Source organism: Scyliorhinus torazame, unplaced genomic scaffold (genome assembly GCF_047496885.1).
Source record: "Scyliorhinus torazame isolate Kashiwa2021f unplaced genomic scaffold, sScyTor2.1 scaffold_675, whole genome shotgun sequence".
Lineage (NCBI taxonomy): Eukaryota > Metazoa > Chordata > Chondrichthyes > Carcharhiniformes > Scyliorhinidae > Scyliorhinus > Scyliorhinus torazame.
Window position 1 is genome coordinate 20,568 of NW_027308402.1, and position 21,724 is coordinate 42,291.

The following is a 21,724-nucleotide window of genomic DNA, read 5'->3' on the forward strand; positions in this document are numbered from 1 at the left end:
AAAGCTGAGGCTCTGCTCATTGGGTGGCTGCCTTCAGTGCTTTGGCCAATGGGCTGGCGGAATTGTCGAAGAGTTGCGGATGGATGTCCTTGCCCTCCAATGGGGGGAGAGCAAAGAGCAGAGAAATAAACAGTCTTGTCCCTGGCAGAGAGGCGAGTGCGCAGAGAGCGGAGTGACCAAACTGGAGAGAGAGGGGGGCGGGAAGAGAGAGGAGAGCAGCTCTGCCTACTGAGCCTGGGATCGTCCTGTGCCACCTCCTGTGCCTCCCTCGTCGCCCTCCTGCAGCTCCGGGGGCAGGGATTTCCTGGCTCCCTCTTTCTGCTCTCTGCGTCCGGCTGTGGATGGGATCCGCTCTTTGATCAAGCGCTCTTTCACCGTCTTCCTGTCCCTTGTCGAGCCGGCGATCACCTTGTCTGGATGTTGGAGACGCCGCCGCTGAACGTCGATCCGCGCAGCAGGAGGTTGGGAAACGGGAGGCTGCGATCATCGGCAGAAAGCTCTGCAGACGGAGCAAAGGGGTCCACTGCTAAACCCCAGAAGATTTATGACTGTTAACAGTAAGTCAACCCCGGGGTGAGGAGGGCAATGGGTTAAGTGCCAGCAATGGTTGGCAACACAGCAGTGACTTTTGTTGGTGAATGCAGGGTTGTGGCACAATGCCCGCACGCACTTGCACCCTGCACAATGTTCAATTATTTATGGCTGCAAGTGCAAGCTCCCTCTGCCAGAAAAGTTCCTCTCCCCTGTGTGGTGTGAACCCTGATTTACTCTGGTGCACTCAATGACCACTTCCTGAAGCCTCACAATGTGGTTGATCTGCCTGATGGAGTCCTACCTTACTGGAGGATACCACTGTGGAATTTCCTACCTGGCTGTTTTACTTCTAGTGGCTCTATGTAACCTCTGTCCCATGAGTGTGTCCGCGCTGAACTGCCACTCCGACTGCATCTGTGCCAGTAATATTGTCAGCTGTTCGAAAAAGGAACTGGGTAATATCCCCAACTCCCTGCCAGAGTATACAGCGGTCCTGGATCTCAGCTACAACAGCCTGACCCGCTTGAGAGCTGAGTGGACCAAAGTTCGTTTGTCGAGGCTCCACACTCTGCTCCTCAGCCACAATGGCTTGTTCTTCACGTCCGAAGAAGCTTTCACCGAGGTACCGCATTTGAAATACCTTGACCTGTCCTCCAACAAACTCAAAGCTCTGGAAGAGCTACACTTCCAGGGGCTGGAGGAGTTGGAGGTGCTGCTGTTGTACAACAATCAGATCTCTCAGATCGACAGGACGGCCTTTGAAGGACTGGACATGCTGAAGAAGCTGTACCTGAGTCAGAACCTGATAACACGTTTCCCACAGGAGTTAGTGAAGGAAAACACCAGGCTGTCCGGACTGGAACTATTGGATGTGTCAAGTAACAAGATAAAGTCTCTGCCTGTTCAGGAACTCAACGATCTACCTGCCTACCTCAAAAACGGTCTTTACATACACAACAACCCCCTGGTGTGCCATTGTAGCCTTTACCTCATGGTCATCCAATGGCATGCTCGACAGTTCAATTCTGCAGTCGACTTTAGGAATGAGTTTAAGTGCATCCTTCCCCTAAACCACAAGGTGTCCATCAAACTCTTCGAGCTGCAGGAAGACTACATGAACTGCAGCACCATCATCGATTCGGAGGTGGAGGCCTTCCTAGAAGGGACCTTGACCTTTCATTGCGACACCAGATTAAGGAACATGACAAAAGTGTGGGTGACGCCGGACAATGAGACCATACAAGCGGGCCTCAACAACCAGAGCCTCAAGATGTTTCCCGATGGCAGCCTGTGGCTTGGCAATCTAAGACTGGAAGATTCAGGGACTTACACTTGTCTGGCCACCAGCAGTCAGTTCAACGAGACCATCCATGTGCAACTGAGAGTGCACAATTCCACAGCGAGCCCCACACACGAGTCACTCAACACAGCCTACACCACTCTGGTTGGGTGTGTTGCCAGCGTGATTTTGGTTCTCATTTACTTGTACCTCACGCCATGTCACTGCTGGTGCAGGAGCAAAGCTGAGATGCAGAAGAGCCAGCAGGAGGAGAGCATTCACTCATCCATACTGAGTGCCACTTCCACCCATGACCTCTCCGGGGATAAAGCTGCCATGGATCGGCGTGTGGCCTTCATTGAGCCAACCAAGGACATGCAAGGGCAGAACGGGAAACTCAAGCCCAATGCTGTGGAAGAATTTGAGGACAAGAGACTCTTAACTGTGCCCAGAAAGAAATCTGACTGCGGTTCTATTGGCTCCGTGTCCTCCGACTCTCCCATTGTCGTTTAACCACTTTAGCCATGTTCTGTGTAATTCACACAGGCTGCTGGCAGACACCAGGGTGAGGACTGCCAATGCTTCGTATCTGAGCATGGGAATAATTAGCAGGCCAGGGGCGACCTTGGTGACTATCAATTTGGCCAAAACAATTCGCAGAAAATTTGATCAGCCGCAATTTAAGAATGCAAACTGCACGGTTCAGGGCGAGACCTGAACTGTCCACGATATTTCATAATATTTATTTATTTTCTTAAATTACTTCGTACTCCTATCTGACTAACCGTGTAGCCGCTGCAAGCTTTCCAAAATGCAACTGTGGCCAACCTACTTGCTGCAGCAGTCACTGGGCCTGAATCGACTGACTGATTGCCCAGGCAGGGGAACGCTTCTGTGTGAGACCTGCAAATCCCAAATAGGCTGGTGGCGAAGCAAACGGAAGCCTATCCCTCGCCTCTGCGTGCTGCACCTCTGTGGGAAGGGTGAGTGAAAGAATGAAATGTAAGCCTAACAAATTTCTGGTGAATTGGGGAGCCAGTTTTTTACCAGCAAAGGTCTCCATTAATAGAACAGGCCTTGGAGGAGTCCCGAAACCAGCGTCCGGTGAATATGTTAAAGATTCAGCTGTTGATCTCACCAGCGGTGAATGCGAGACTCAGTGTCTGGGAAGAACCAGCCTGCGTTTCAGTTGAATCCCTGTGTTGGTTGGCCAATGATCACTGTTACGAGGCAGTTGTTTCCCGGAGGGCAGGCCCGAACCTTTACACCATGTAGTCACTGTTCTCTCTCTACTGATTCACCTTTCCTCAAAATGCCTCTTCCCCACAGACACAGCTAGAAGAAGAAAGGAACAGGAAAAAAGGATTTCAAAATGACGCAATTCAAAAACAATATCCAGGACATACTGGGAAAAGAGGGAGCAATTCGTGGACATCTGATCATGTTCAGCCGCACCTGTCTGTTGTATCACTAATGTTGTCTCGCTTCATGTATGTGCAGTTCCTTTGCTGTTCTGGCACTGGCTTTAACACCGATAGGGTTAGAGTGCAGGCAACAGTCAATCAGGGTCCCTGCTCCCTCCCTGCTGATCTGACCTGGGCCGAATTGGGTTCCATGGTGGCTAGCTTGCTGTAACTCATCCATGCTATCAAGAGTAAGGTGGGCTATTGGAGGGTAATAAGAGCCAGCACCCTGCAGCCCAGTAAGAATTAATAGCCCTAGGACTGGAGTGAGAGTAAGAGAAACTTTAGTGGAAATTAATGAAATAAATTCCAGGGGCTTGCCTTGTCCGAGCTAGTAACTGAGGGAGTAACTAAAGGAAAATAGAAAGAACTTGCATTAATATAGCGCCTTTGCAACCTCAGGATGCCCAAATATGCTTCATTAAATATGAAGTATTTATTTTCAGTGTGCTTGCTGTTTTTAATGTAGGAAATGTGGTTCCCTGGTCTTGACATTGTTTAATGTCAAATATCCCGTGACCCTGCATCACTGTGTGTGTTACCTTTTGCACTATTACTGTAACTGCCCACTGCAAGTACTGCAGTACATGAATCATTGAAGACTCTCCGCAGCATGCAGTGAAGCAGAGTGCTAAGTGTCTCTCGTAACTTACCCCAGTGCATTGATTAGCTCACTGTATCCTCCAGTTTCCAGAGAGGGAGATTAGCCTTATCTTCCTGAATGAAACCTGCTTCAACTAAAAGTTCCAATGAATAATTAAAATCCAAAATATAATAATGAGTTCTAGATTTTTTATGAGTCACACAGAATAAAAATGTAAATAAGCAAAACCTAATTAGTCAGAACTTAAAAACAGGCACTGCACAAAGGCTGCACTGCATACAGCTGCTGGTAGAGGCAAATATTTACTTAAAACATATAACCATTTATGTCTTCATGGTGTCTGCAATCACAGCCTGTTTCAGAGCAACAACAGGTTCGAGGGATTTAGACAATCACATGTAGAGAATGTTCCTCATGTCTTGTCGTTTGTACCTAGTTTCCTGTGATTTGCTTCAACATCTTTGACTGTTTTATGTAATGAAAAATGTCTCTGGTTTGCAGTGAGGCAGAGAATGTGCTGATTGTTGACGAGACACAGACAAACTGGCAGGAAAGTATCTATTGGTTCCTGGGCGGCGATGGGAGGATTGAGGGGAGTAGGAGGAGGGGGATGTTGTGTAGGAAGTAACTGACACCAGGCATGTTTGGCAGACACATCATTTTACAGATTTACCAGAATAATACCTGGGATCTCAGGGTTTACAAGAAGAGATTACACGTTAAGTGTTGCATTTCCTGGGAGTCAGAGGCTTCAGGGATGATTTGAAATGTTTTTCAAAATATTATGGCGAACAGTTAGGATAGATTGAGAGACATTGGGTGGGGGTATTCCGGCCGTTCCCATCGACAGTGATTCCTCGCCGTGGGTTCCCTGGCGGCGGAGGGCGCGAACAACAGGAAACCGCGCTGACCTCCGGAGGTCGTCTGTCCGGAGGTTCGACTGTCGCCCAATGGCGGGCCGCCCACAAACACGGGGGAGGGAGTTGAAAATTCCACCCATCAATTCTGCTGGCTGAAGAGTATAGGACTGGGGGAATTGACTAAAAATCCGAACCAGAGTTTTCAGGAATAAAATTAGGCAACACTTCCTCACACAAAGAGCAGTGGACATTTGGAACTCTCTTCTGCAAAAGACAACTGATGGGCACCTGCTGCTAGATCGATTGTTAATTTTAAATTTTGAGATTGATAAGTATTTGTTAATCAAATGTATCGAAGGATATGGGGCAAAGGTGGGTATATGGAGTTAGGTTTCATGATCTCATTAATGGGAGAACAGGCTCAAGGGGTTGAATGGCCTATCCTGCGGGGGGGGGGGGGGGGGATGCTAGAGGCTTACAATACATAGAAGTTTTTTTTAAGTGGGTGTTGCTAAGTGCATCTGTGTCCATAGAATTCAGGGTGAGCTCGTAATCGGGCATTATGGGTGCTCTGCATGTACTGAAGGTTATTGATATATAGGTGCAGTGGACAGAGGATTAGAGCCCAGATCACTGAGGTGCTTGAACAGATATTCAATTAAGATGTAGTGACTCCCAGACCCCAGGAGAGTGTCCATGATATATCAATAAGAGAGAACTGGTTGTTTGCTGCGTGTTTATATTCTGTACAAAAATAGAAATATTATTTTGTTATAGCTTTGCAAGCGTACTGATATTAAATATGCAGTGGGTCACATGATAACTAGGATGGAAGAAAAAAATCCTGTTGTAATGTAGGAAAAGTGGCAACCAATTTGTACACAGCAAGCTCCCACAAACAGCACTGTAAGAAATGACCGGATAATCTGTACTTCGTGATGCTGGTTGACGAATATAGAATCATAGAATCCCTACAGTGCAGAGGGAGGGTATTTGGTCCATTGAGTCTCCACTAACCCTCTGAAAGAGCACCCTACGTAGGCCCAATCCCCCACTCTATACCCGTAACCCCACCTAACCTTTGGACACTAAGGGGCAATTTTAGCACAGCCAATCCATGTAACCTGCACATCTTTGGACTGTGGGAGGAAACCAGACCATCCGGAGGAAACCCACCCAGATACTGGGAGAACGTGCACACAGACCCAAGGTTGGAATCAAACCTGGATCCTTGGTGCTGTGAGACAACAGTGTTGACCACCGTGCATCCCATATTGGCACAGGACACTGGGGAGAACCCCCCCCCCTGCTCTTCTTTGAGTGTCATGGGATCCTTTACATCCACCTTAGAGAGCAAATTTGGGTTTTATGCCTCTTCCGGAAGGCGGCACCCTGGCAGTGCAACACTCCCTCAGTATGGCACGACGGGTGTCAGACTGGAATATAGGCTCAAGCCCAATTCTGGTACGCAATTGGAGGGGGTTGTTCAAGTCTCCTTCAGCCTCTCATTGGCTACAGTACAACTGCAGCATCTGAAATATCCCAAAATGGACCACCCAGGAACTTTAAACTTAATCCAGATTGCTACACAGCCAGCTCTCCTGATAATCACATTGTGACCAGAGCTCTGCACCTTCTCAAGCCAGCGAACGATGCAGGATTGGCAGTATATCTGGAGTCCGTCAACACTTGGGTCACTCTGAGTTGCCTAAGCAATCACACCCATCACTGTGTCCACTTGTAAATTCAAAGATGTTTAAAAGATTAATTTGAGATATTGTTCTGTCTTTGGTGTTGTTGAATGTGTCAGGCACAGAAAACATTGTTTATCTTGCTGGTTTTTGTCTGATGTCTTGTAAGTAGCCTGAAAGAGACTGCTCGCTGCAACTGTGATCTCCGTTCCACCTAATGTCACATTGTATCGTGATTTTAGTGAGAATTATCTTATTGGGTGAGGACAAGCTCATCCTCTGTGCACTGGACTTACACCATAATTCTCCCCAGCTCTCAGCATGTCCTCCAATAATGAGCTATGCTAGTTATTATTCTTTCTCTCCCTTTCTCTGGATGAGGTAACAGATGCCCCCTGGTGGCGATGGCCTATTTGACTAGAAAGGGCATCACAGCCAAGGCCATTGCTTTCTGCCACTGACCGCATTTCGGGAAGTGCCAAGGTTGAATGCGTAACCAACAGCTTTTGCTGAATGTTTAAAGCCAAGGAGACGGAATCTGATCACAGATTATTCCCACTGAACCATTAGCATGGTTCTCAAGCGTTTTTATTTTTGAATGACAAAGTTTTTAATATGTAAGTCGATGTATTGTTAATTTGTGAATTCTTGGCTGTTCCAGTGCTGATGAATAATTTCACCTGCAGATTTGTATGTAGAGCTGAATTAAAGGCACGTGGAATGGAAGGAAAATGTTTCATTGAAGTTCTCTTGGGCTGAACTTCCCATCACACAGACACACACAGACGCACGCAGAATCATACAGACACACGCAGAATCACACACACACACAGCAACACACACAGATACACAACCACACACACAGAATCAGACACACACACAGAATCACAGACACACAGAATCACACACACACAGAATCACACAGCCACACACACACACACACAGAATCACACAGCCACCACACACAGAATCACACAGCCACACACAGAATCACACAGCCACACACACAGAATCACACAGAATCCCACAACCACACACACATAATCACACAGACCCACATACAGAATCACAGACACACTCACAGAATCCCACAACCACACACACAGAATCAAACAGACCCACACACAGAATCACACACACACACAGAATCACACACACACACAGAATCACACACAGAATCCCAAAGCCACACACACAGAATCACACAGCAACACTCACAGAATCGCACAGCTACACACACAGAATCGCACAGAATCACACAGCAACACACACAGAATCGCACAGAACACACAGAATCACACATCAACACACAGAATCGCAGACACAGAATCACACAGCAATACACACAGAATTGCACAGCCACACACAGAATCACACAGTCACACACACACAGAATTACACTGACACACACACACAGAGTCACACCGACACACACACACACATAAATACACAACCACACACACAGAATCACACAGCCACACACACAGAATCACACAGAATCGCACAGAACACACAGAATCACACATCAACACACAGAATCGCAGACACACAGAATCACACAGCCACACACACAGAATCACACAGCCACACACACACAGAATCACACACAGAATTACACTGACACACACACAGAATCACACCGACACACACACACATAAATACACAGCCACACACACAGAATCACACAGCCACACACACAGAATCACACAGACCCACACACAAAATCACAGACACACACACAGAATCACACTGATACACAGACTCACACCAACACGCAGAATCACACAGCCACACACACAGAATCACACCGACACACACACAGAATCACACAGCCACACACACAGAATCACCAACACACACACAGAATCACCGACATACACACACACAGAATCACACAGCCATACACACAGAATCACATCGGCACACAGAATCACACAGAATTGCACAGACACACAGAAGCACACAGCAACACACAGAATCACACAGAATTGCACAGACACACAGAAGCACACAGCAACACACACAGAATTGCACTGACACACACACAATCACACAGCCACACACACACAGAATTACACTGACACACACACAGAATCACACCGACACACACACATAAATACACAGCCACACAAAGAGAATCACACCGACACACACAAACAAAATCACACCGACACACACAAACAGAATCACACCGACACACACAGAATTACAATGACACACACACAATCACACAGCCACACACACACAGAATTACACTGACACACACACAGAATCACACCGACACACACACATAAATACACAGCCACACAAACAGAATCACACCGACACACACAAACAGAATCACACCGACACACACAAACAGAATCACACCGACACACACAGAATTACAATGACACACACACAGAATCACACCGACACACACAGAATCACACCGACGCACACGCACAATTACACCAACACCCACACACACAATTACACCGACACACACACAGAATCACACAGCCACACACACAGAATCACACAGCCACACACACAGAATCATACCGATACACTCACAGAATCACACAGACACACACACAGAATCACACCGACACACACACACACACACACACACACAACCACACAGCCACACACAGTATCACACAGCACACACACAGAATCACACAGCCACACAGACAGAATCACACAGACACACACACAGAATCACACACACACACACAGAATCACACAGCCACACACACAGAATCACATGGATACACAGAAGCACACAGATACACACACACACATAATCACGCAGCAACACACACAGAATCGCATTGAATCACACACAGAATCACACAGGGACACACAGAATTACAGACACAGAATCACATAGCCACACACACAGAATCACACAGCCACACAGAATCACACACACACAGAATCACACACAGAATAACACACAGAATCACACAGCCACACACACAGAATCAGAGACACACACAGAATCAGAGACACACACACAGAATCATACAGACGCACACACACAGAATCACAGGCGCACACACAGAATACCAAAGCCACACACAGAGAATCCCACAGCCACACATACAGAATCACGCAGCCACACACACAGAATCACACAGCCACACACACAATCGCACAGCTACACACAGCCACACACAGAGAATTGCACAGACACACACAGAATCACACAGCAACACACACAGAATCGCACAGCTACACACAGCAACACACACAGAATCACACAGACATGCACAAATCACACAGAACACACAGAATCACACAGCAACACAGAGAATTGCACAGACACACACAGAATCACACAGCAACACACACAGAATCGCACAGCTACACACAGCAACACACACAGAATCACACAGACATGCACAGAATCACACAGCAACACACAGAATTGCACAGACACGCACACAGAATCACACACTCAGAATTATACAGCCACACACAGAATCACACAGCCACACACACAGAATCACACAGCCAGACATACAGAATTACACAGGCACACACACACAGCCAAACACAGAATCACACAGCCACACACACACAGAATCACACAGACACACACAGCATCACACAGCCACACAAACAGACACACACAGCCACACACACAGAAACACACAGCCACACAAACAGACTCACACAGCCACACACACAGAAACACACAGCTATACACACAGACACACAAACAGACTCACACAGCCACACACACAGAATCACACAGCTACACACAGAATCACGCAGACACACACACACAATCACACAGCTACACACACAGAATCACACAGACACACACACAGAATCACACAACCACACACACAGAATCACACAGACACACACACAGAATTACACCGACGCACACACACAATTTCACCGATGCACACACACAGAATCACACAGCCACACACACAGAATCACACGGCCACACATACAGAATCACACAGCCACACATACAGAATTACACACAGCCACACACACACAGAATCACACAGCCACACATACAGAATCACACAGCCACACATACAGAATTACACACAGCCACACACACACAGAATCACACAGCCAAACAGAGAATCACACATAGACACACACACAGAATCACACTGAAACACACACAGAATCACATAGCCACACACACAGAATCACACCGATACACACACATAGAATCACACCGACACACACACAGAATCACACAGCCACACACACAGAATCACACAGCCACACACACAGAATCACACCGACACACACAGAACCACACAGCCACACACACAGAATCACACAGACACACACAGAATCACATCGAAACACACAGAATCACACAGCCACACAGAGAATCACACATAGAAACACACACAGAATCACACCGATACACACACATAGAATCACACCGACACACACACAGAATCACACTGATACACACACATAGAATCACACTGACACACACACAGAATCACACAGCCACACACACAGTATCACACCGATACACACAGAACCACACAGCCACACACACAGCCACACACACAGAATCACACCGACACACACCGAACCACACAGCCACACACACAGAATCACACAGACACACACACTGAATCACACCGACACACACAGAATCACACAGCCACACAGAGAATCACACATAGAAACACACACAGAATCACACCGATACACACACATAGAATCACACCGACACACACACAGAATCACACTGATACACACACATAGAATCACACCGACACACACACAGAATCACACACCCACACACACAGAATCACACCGACACACACAGAACCACACAGCCACACACACAGAAACACACAGCCACACACACAGAATCACACCGACACACACAGAACCACACAGCCACACACACAGAATCACACAGACACACACACAGAATCACACCGACACACAGAATCACACAGAATTGCACAGACACACAGAAGCACACAGCAACACACAGAATCACACAGAATTGCACAGACACTGATACACACAGAACCACACAGCCACACACACAGCCACACACACAGAATCACACCGACACACACCGAACCACACAGCCACACACACAGAATCACACAGACACACACACTGAATCACACCGACACACACAGAATCACACAGCCACACAGAGAATCACACATAGACACACACACAGAATCACACCGAAACACACACAGAATCACATAGCCACACACACAGAATCACACCGATACACACACATAGAATCACACCGACACACACACAGAATCACACAGCCACACACACAGAATCACACCGACACACACAGAACCACACAGCCACACACACAGAATCACACAGACACACACAGAATCACATCGAAACACACAGAATCACACAGCCACACAGAGAATCACACATAGAAACACACACAGAATCACACCGATACACACACATAGAATCACACCGACACACACACAGAATCACACTGATACACACACATAGAATCACACCGACACACACACAGAATCACACAGCCACACACACAGTATCACACCGATACACACAGAACCACACAGCCACACACACAGCCACACACACAGAATCACACCGACACACACCGAACCACACAGCCACACACACAGAATCACACAGACACACACACTGAATCACACCGACACACACAGAATCACACAGCCACACAGAGAATCACACATAGAAACACACACAGAATCACACCGATACACACACATAGAATCACACCGACACACACACAGAATCACACTGATACACACACATAGAATCACACCGACACACACACAGAATCACACAGCCACACACACAGAATCACACCGACACACACAGAACCACACAGCCACACACACAGAAACACACAGCCACACACACAGAATCACACCGACACACACCGAACCACACAGCCACACACACAGAATCACACAGACACACACACAGAATCACACCGACACACAGAATCACACAGAATTGCACAGACACACAGAAGCACACAGCAACACACAGAATCACACAGAATTGCACAGACACACAGAAGCACACAGCAACACACACAGAATTGCACTGACACACACACAATCACACAGCCACACACACACAGAATTACACTGACACACACACAGAATCACACCGACACACACACATAAATACACAGCCACACAAACAGAATCACACCGACACACACAAACAAAATCACACCGACACACACAAACAGAATCACACAGCCACACACACACAGAATTACACTGACACACACACAGAATCACACCGACACACACACATAAATACACAGCCACACAAACAGAATCACACCGACACACACAAACAGAATCACACCGACACACACAAACAGAATCACACCGACACACACAGAATTACAATGACACACACACAGAATCACACCGACACACACAGAATCACACCGACACATACACACAATTACACCGACACACACACAATTACACCGACGCACACGCACAATTACACCAACACCCACACACACAATTACACCGACACACACACAGAATCACACAGCCACACACACAGAATCACACAGCCACACACACAGAATCATACCGATACACTACAGAATCACACAGACACTCACACAGAATCACACCGACACACACAGAACCACACAGCCACACACAGTATCACACAGCACACACACAGAATTACAAAGCCACACAGACAGAATCACACAGACACACACACAGAATCACACACACACACACAGAATCACACAGCCACACACACAGAATCACATGGACACACGTACACAGAAGCACACAGATACACACACACACATAATCACGCAGCAACACACACAGAATCGCATTGAATCACACACAGAATCACACAGGGACACACAGAATTACAGACACAGAATCACATAGCCACACACACAGAATCACACAGCCACACAGAATCACACACACACAGAATCACACACAGAATAACACACAGAATCACACAGCCACACACACACAATCAGAGACACACACAGAATCAGAGACACACACACAGAATCATACAGACGCACACACACAGAATCACAGACGCACACACAGAATACCAAAGCCACACACAGAGAATCCCACAGCCACACATACAGAATCACGCAGCCACACACACAGAATCACACAGCCACACACAGAATCGCACAGCTACACACAGCTACACACAGCCACACACAGAGAATTGCACAGACACACACAGAATCACACAGCAACACACACAGAATCGCACAGCTACACACAGCAACACACACAGAATCACACAGACATGCACAGAATCACACAGCAACACACAGAATTGCACAGACACGCACACAGAATCACACACTCAGAATTATGCAGCCACACACAGAATCACACAGCCACACACACAGAATCACACAGCCAGACATACAGAATTACACAGGCACACACACACAGCCAAACACAGAATCACACAGCCACACACACACAGAATCACAGACACACACAGCATCACACAGCCACACAAACAGACACACACAGCCACACACACAGAAACACACAGCCACACAAACAGACTCACACAGCCACACACACAGAAACACACAGCTATACACACAGACACACAAACAGACTCACACAGCCACACACACAGAATCACACAGCTACACACAGAATCACGCAGACACACACACACAATCACACAGCTACACACACAGAATCACACAGACACACACACAGAATCACACAACCACACACACAGAATCACACAGACACACACACAGAATTACACCGACGCACACACACAATTTCACCGATGCACACACACAGAATCACACAGCCACACACACAGAATCACACGGCCACACATACAGAATCACACAGCCACACATACAGAATTACACACAGCCACACACACACAGAATCACACAGCCACACATACAGAATCACACAGCCACACATACAGAATTACACACAGCCACACACACACAGAATCACACAGCCAAACAGAGAATCACACATAGACACACACACAGAATCACACTGAAACACACACAGAATCACATAGCCACACACACAGAATCACACCGATACACACACATAGAATCACACCGACACACACACAGAATCACACAGCCACACACACAGAATCACACAGCCACACACACAGAATCACACCGACACACACAGAACCACACAGCCACACACACAGAATCACACAGACACACACAGAATCACATCGAAACACACAGAATCACACAGCCACACAGAGAATCACACATAGAAACACACACAGAATCACACCGATACACACACATAGAATCACACCGACACACACACAGAATCACACTGATACACACACATAGAATCACACTGACACACACACAGAATCACACAGCCACACACACAGTATCACACCGATACACACAGAACCACACAGCCACACACACAGCCACACACACAGAATCACACCGACACACACCGAACCACACAGCCACACACACAGAATCACACAGACACACACACTGAATCACACCGACACACACAGAATCACACAGCCACACAGAGAATCACACATAGAAACACACACAGAATCACACCGATACACACACATTGAATCACACCGACACACACACAGAATCACACTGATACACACACATAGAATCACACCGACACACACACAGAATCACACACCCACACACACAGAATCACACCGACACACACAGAACCACACAGCCACACACACAGAAACACACAGCCACACACACAGAATCACACCGACACACACAGAACCACACAGCCACACACACAGAATCACACAGACACACACACAGAATCACACCGACACACAGAATCACACAGAATTGCACAGACACACAGAAGCACACAGCAACACACAGAATCACACAGAATTGCACAGACACTGATACACACAGAACCACACAGCCACACACACAGCCACACACACAGAATCACACCGACACACACCGAACCACACAGCCACACACACAGAATCACACAGACACACACACTGAATCACACCGACACACACAGAATCACACAGCCACACAGAGAATCACACATAGACACACACACAGAATCACACCGAAACACACACAGAATCACATAGCCACACACACAGAATCACACCGATACACACACATAGAATCACACCGACACACACACAGAATCACACAGCCACACACACAGAATCACACCGACACACACAGAACCACACAGCCACACACACAGAATCACACAGACACACACAGAATCACATCGAAACACACAGAATCACACAGCCACACAGAGAATCACACATAGAAACACACACAGAATCACACCGATACACACACATAGAATCACACCGACACACACACAGAATCACACTGATACACACACATAGAATCACACCGACACACACACAGAATCACACAGCCACACACACAGTATCACACCGATACACACAGAACCACACAGCCACACACACAGCCACACACACAGAATCACACCGACACACACCGAACCACACAGCCACACACACAGAATCACACAGACACACACACTGAATCACACCGACACACACAGAATCACACAGCCACACAGAGAATCACACATAGAAACACACACAGAATCACACCGATACACACACATAGAATCACACCGACACACACACAGAATCACACTGATACACACACATAGAATCACACCGACACACACACAGAATCACACAGCCACACACACAGAATCACACCGACACACACAGAACCACACAGCCACACACACAGAAACACACAGCCACACACACAGAATCACACCGACACACACCGAACCACACAGCCACACACACAGAATCACACAGACACACACACAGAATCACACCGACACACAGAATCACACAGAATTGCACAGACACACAGAAGCACACAGCAACACACAGAATCACACAGAATTGCACAGACACACAGAAGCACACAGCAACACACACAGAATTGCACTGACACACACACAATCACACAGCCACACACACACAGAATTACACTGACACACACACAGAATCACACCGACACACACACATAAATACACAGCCACACAAACAGAATCACACCGACACACACAAACAAAATCACACCGACACACACAAACAGAATCACACAGCCACACACACACAGAATTACACTGACACACACACAGAATCACACCGACACACACACATAAATACACAGCCACACAAACAGAATCACACCGACACACACAAACAGAATCACACCGACACACACAAACAGAATCACACCGACACACACAGAATTACAATGACACACACACAGAATCACACCGACACACACAGAATCACACCGACACATACACACAATTACACCGACACACACACAATTACACCGACGCACACGCACAATTACACCAACACCCACACACACAATTACACCGACACACACACAGAATCACACAGCCACACACACAGAATCACACAGCCACACACACAGAATCATACCGATACACTACAGAATCACACAGACACTCACACAGAATCACACCGACACACACAGAACCACACAGCCACACACAGTATCACACAGCACACACACAGAATTACAAAGCCACACAGACAGAATCACACAGACACACACACAGAATCACACACACACACACAGAATCACACAGCCACACACACAGAATCACATGGACACACGTACACAGAAGCACACAGATACACACACACACATAATCACGCAGCAACACACACAGAATCGCATTGAATCACACACAGAATCACACAGGGACACACAGAATTACAGACACAGAATCACATAGCCACACACACAGAATCACACAGCCACACAGAATCACACACACACAGAATCACACACAGAATAACACACAGAATCACACAGCCACACACACAGAATCAGAGACACACACAGAATCAGAGACACACACACAGAATCATACAGACGCACACACACAGAATCACAGACGCACACACAGAATACCAAAGCCACACACAGAGAATCCCACAGCCACACATACAGAATCACGCAGCCACACACACAGAATCACACAGCCACACACAGAATCGCACAGCTACACACAGCTACACACAGCCACACACAGAGAATTGCACAGACACACACAGAATCACACAGCAACACACACAGAATCGCACAGCTACACACAGCAACACACACAGAATCACACAGACATGCACAGAATCACACAGCAACACACAGAATTGCACAGACACGCACACAGAATCACACACTCAGAATTATACAGCCACACACAGAATCACACAGCCACACACACAGAATCACACAGCCAGACATACAGAATTACACAGGCACACACACACAGCCAAACACAGAATCACACAGCCACACACACACAGAATCACACAGACACACACAGCATCACACAGCCACACAAACAGACACACACAGCCACACACACAGAAACACACAGCCACACAAACAGACTCACACAGCCACACACACAGAAACACACAGCTATACACACAGACACACAAACAGACTCACACAGCCACACACACAGAATCACACAGCTACACACAGAATCACGCAGACACACACACACAATCACACAGCTACACACACAGAATCACACAGACACACACACAGAATCACACAACCACACACACAGAATCACACAGACACACACACAGAATTACACCGACGCACACACACAATTTCACCGATGCACACACACAGAATCACACAGCCACACACACAGAATCACACGGCCACACATACAGAATCACACAGCCACACATACAGAATTACACACAGCCACACACACACAGAATCACACAGCCACACATACAGAATCACACAGCCACACATACAGAATTACACACAGCCACACACACACAGAATCACACAGCCACACAGAGAATCACACATAGACACACACACAGAATCACACTGAAACACACACAGAATCACATAGCCACACACACAGAATCACACCGATACACACACATAGAATCACACCGACACACACACAGAATCACACAGCCACACACACAGAATCACACAGCCACACACACAGAATCACACCGACACACACAGAACCACACAGCCACACACACAGAATCACACAGACACACACAGAATCACATCGAAACACACAGAATCACACAGCCACACAGAGAATCACACATAGAAACACACACAGAATCACACCGATACACACACATAGAATCACACCGACACACACACAGAATCACACTGATACACACACATATAATCACACCGACACACACACAGAATCACACAGCCATACACACAGAATCACACCGACACACAGAATCACACAGAATTGCACAGACACACAGAAGCACACAGCAACACACAGAATCACACAGAATTGCACAGACACACAGAAGCACACAGCAACACACACAGAATTGCACTGACACACATACAGAATCACACAGACACACACACAGAATCACACCGACACACACACACACATGCACACAGAACCACACAGCCACACACAGTATCACACAGCGCACACACAGAATCACACAGCCACACAGACAGAATCACACAGACACACACACAGAATCACACACACACACAGAATCACACAGCCACACACACAGAATCACATGGACACACATACACAGAAGCACGCAGCACCACACACAGAATCGCACTGAATCACACACAGAATCACACAGGGACACCCAGAATTACAGACAGAGAATCACATAGCCTCACACACAGAATAACACAGCCACACACACCGAAACACAGACACACACAGAATCCGAGACACACACACAGAATCATACAGACGCACACACAGAATCACAGACGCACACACAGAATCCCAAAGCCACACACACAGAATCCCACAGCCACACATACCGAATCACACAGACACACACACAGAATCACACAGCTACACACAGAGAATTGGACAGACACACACAGAATTACACAGCAACACACACAGAATCGCACAGCTACACACAGAGAATTGTACAGACACATACAGAATCACACAGCAACACACACAGAATCGCACAGCTACACACAGCAACACACAGAGAATCACACAGACATGCACAAATCACACAGAACACACAGAATCACACAGCAACACACAGAATCGCACAGACACACAGAATCGCACAAACACACACAGAATGGCACAGACACACAGAAGCACACAGCAACACACACAGAATTACGCCGAAACACACACTCAGAATTATACAGCCACACACAGAATCACACAGCCACACACACACAGAATCACACAGACACACACATTGAATCCACAGCCACACACACAGAATCACACAGCCAGACATACAGAATCACACAGCCACACACACACAGCCAAACACAGAATCACACAGCCACACACACACAGAATCACACCGACACACACAGAATCACACAGTCACACAAACAGACTCACACGGCCACACAAACAGACTCACACAGCCACACACACAGAATCACACAGCCACACACACAAACACACAGCTATACACACAGACACACAAACAGACTCACACAGCCACACACACAGAATCACACAGCTACACAGAGAATCACAGACACACACACACAGAATCACACACACAATCACACAGCCACACACTCAGAATCACACAGACACACACACAGAATTACACCGACGCACACACACACACAATTACACCGACGCACACACACAGAATCACACAGCCACACATACAGAATCACACAGCCACACATACAGAATTACACACAGCCACACACACAGAATCACACAGCTACACACAGAATCACACACACAATCACACAGCCACAAACACAGAATCACACCGACACACACACAGAATCACACTGACACACACAGAACCACACAGCCACACACACAGAATCACACAGACACACACACAGAATCACACAGGGGCACACAGAATTACAGACACAGAATCACATAGCCACACAGAGAATCACACAGATTCACACACACACACACACAGAATCATACAAACGCACAAACACAGAATCCCACAGCCACACATACAGAATCACACAGCCACACACAGAATCGCACAGCTACACACAGAATCCGAGACACACACACAGAATCATACAGACGCACACACAGAATCACAGACGTTCACACAGAAGCCCAAAGCCACACACACAGAATCCCACAGCCACACATACCGAATCACACAGACACACACACAGAATCACACAGCTACACACAGAGAATCGGACAGACACACACACAGAATTACACCGACACACACACACAGTATCACAGAGACACACACAGAGAATCACACCGACACACACACACAATTACACCGACGCACACACACACACAATTACACCGACGCACACACACAGAATCACACAGCTACACATACAGAATCACACAGCCACACATACAGAATTACACACAGCCACACACACAGAATCACACAGCTACACACAGAATCACACACACAATCACACAGCCACAAACACAGAATCACACCGACACACACACAGAATCACACTGACACACACAGAACCACACAGCCACACACACAGAATCACAGACACACACACAGAATCACACAGGGGCACACAGAATTACAGACACAGAATCACATAGCCACACAGAGAATCACACAGATTCACACACACACACAGAATCATACAAACGCACAAACACAGAATCCCACAGCCACACATACAGAATCACACAGCCACACACAGAATCGCACAGCTACACACAGAATCCGAGACACACACACAGAATCATACAGACGCACACACAGAATCACAGACGCACACACAGAATCCCAAAGCCACACACACAGAATCCCACAGCCACACATACCGAATCACACAGACACACACACAGAATCACACAGCTACACACAGAGAATTGGACAGACACACACAGAATTACACAGCAACACACACAGAATCGCACAGCTACACATACAGAATCACACAGCCACACACAGAATCGCACAGCTACACACAGCAACACACACAGAATCGCACAGACTCGCACAGAATCACACAGACACACACACAGAATCACACAGCCACACACAGAATCGCACAGCTACACACAGCAACACACACAGAATCGCACAGACTCGCACAGAATCACACAGACACACACACAGAATCACACAGGGGCACACAGAATTACAGACACAGAATCACATAACCACACAGAGAATCACACAGATTCACACACACACACACAGAATCATACAAACGCACAAACACAGAATCCCACAGCCAC

At 47.1% G+C, this 21,724-nt stretch overlaps 1 protein-coding gene across 2 annotated transcripts in view; it reads left to right on the forward strand.

The window, feature by feature from the left end:
- The first annotated feature begins 429 nt into the window (after positions 1-429).
- The window catches only part of LOC140406585 (amphoterin-induced protein 1-like), a 28,733-nt gene continuing 7,438 nt past the window's right edge, over positions 430-21,724 (forward strand). The window contains exons 1-2 of one of the 2 annotated variants that reach the window (XM_072494587.1): positions 430-2,796; positions 3,143-4,054. In XM_072494587.1, the coding sequence (XP_072350688.1) occupies positions 806-2,326 (1,521 nt within the window). In that variant the 5' untranslated portion in view covers positions 430-805 and the 3' untranslated portion in view covers positions 2,327-2,796; positions 3,143-4,054. Of the gene's footprint in view, positions 2,797-3,142; positions 4,055-21,724 lie in introns of those variants that run through there. The other variant, XM_072494586.1, reaches the window with a different exon arrangement.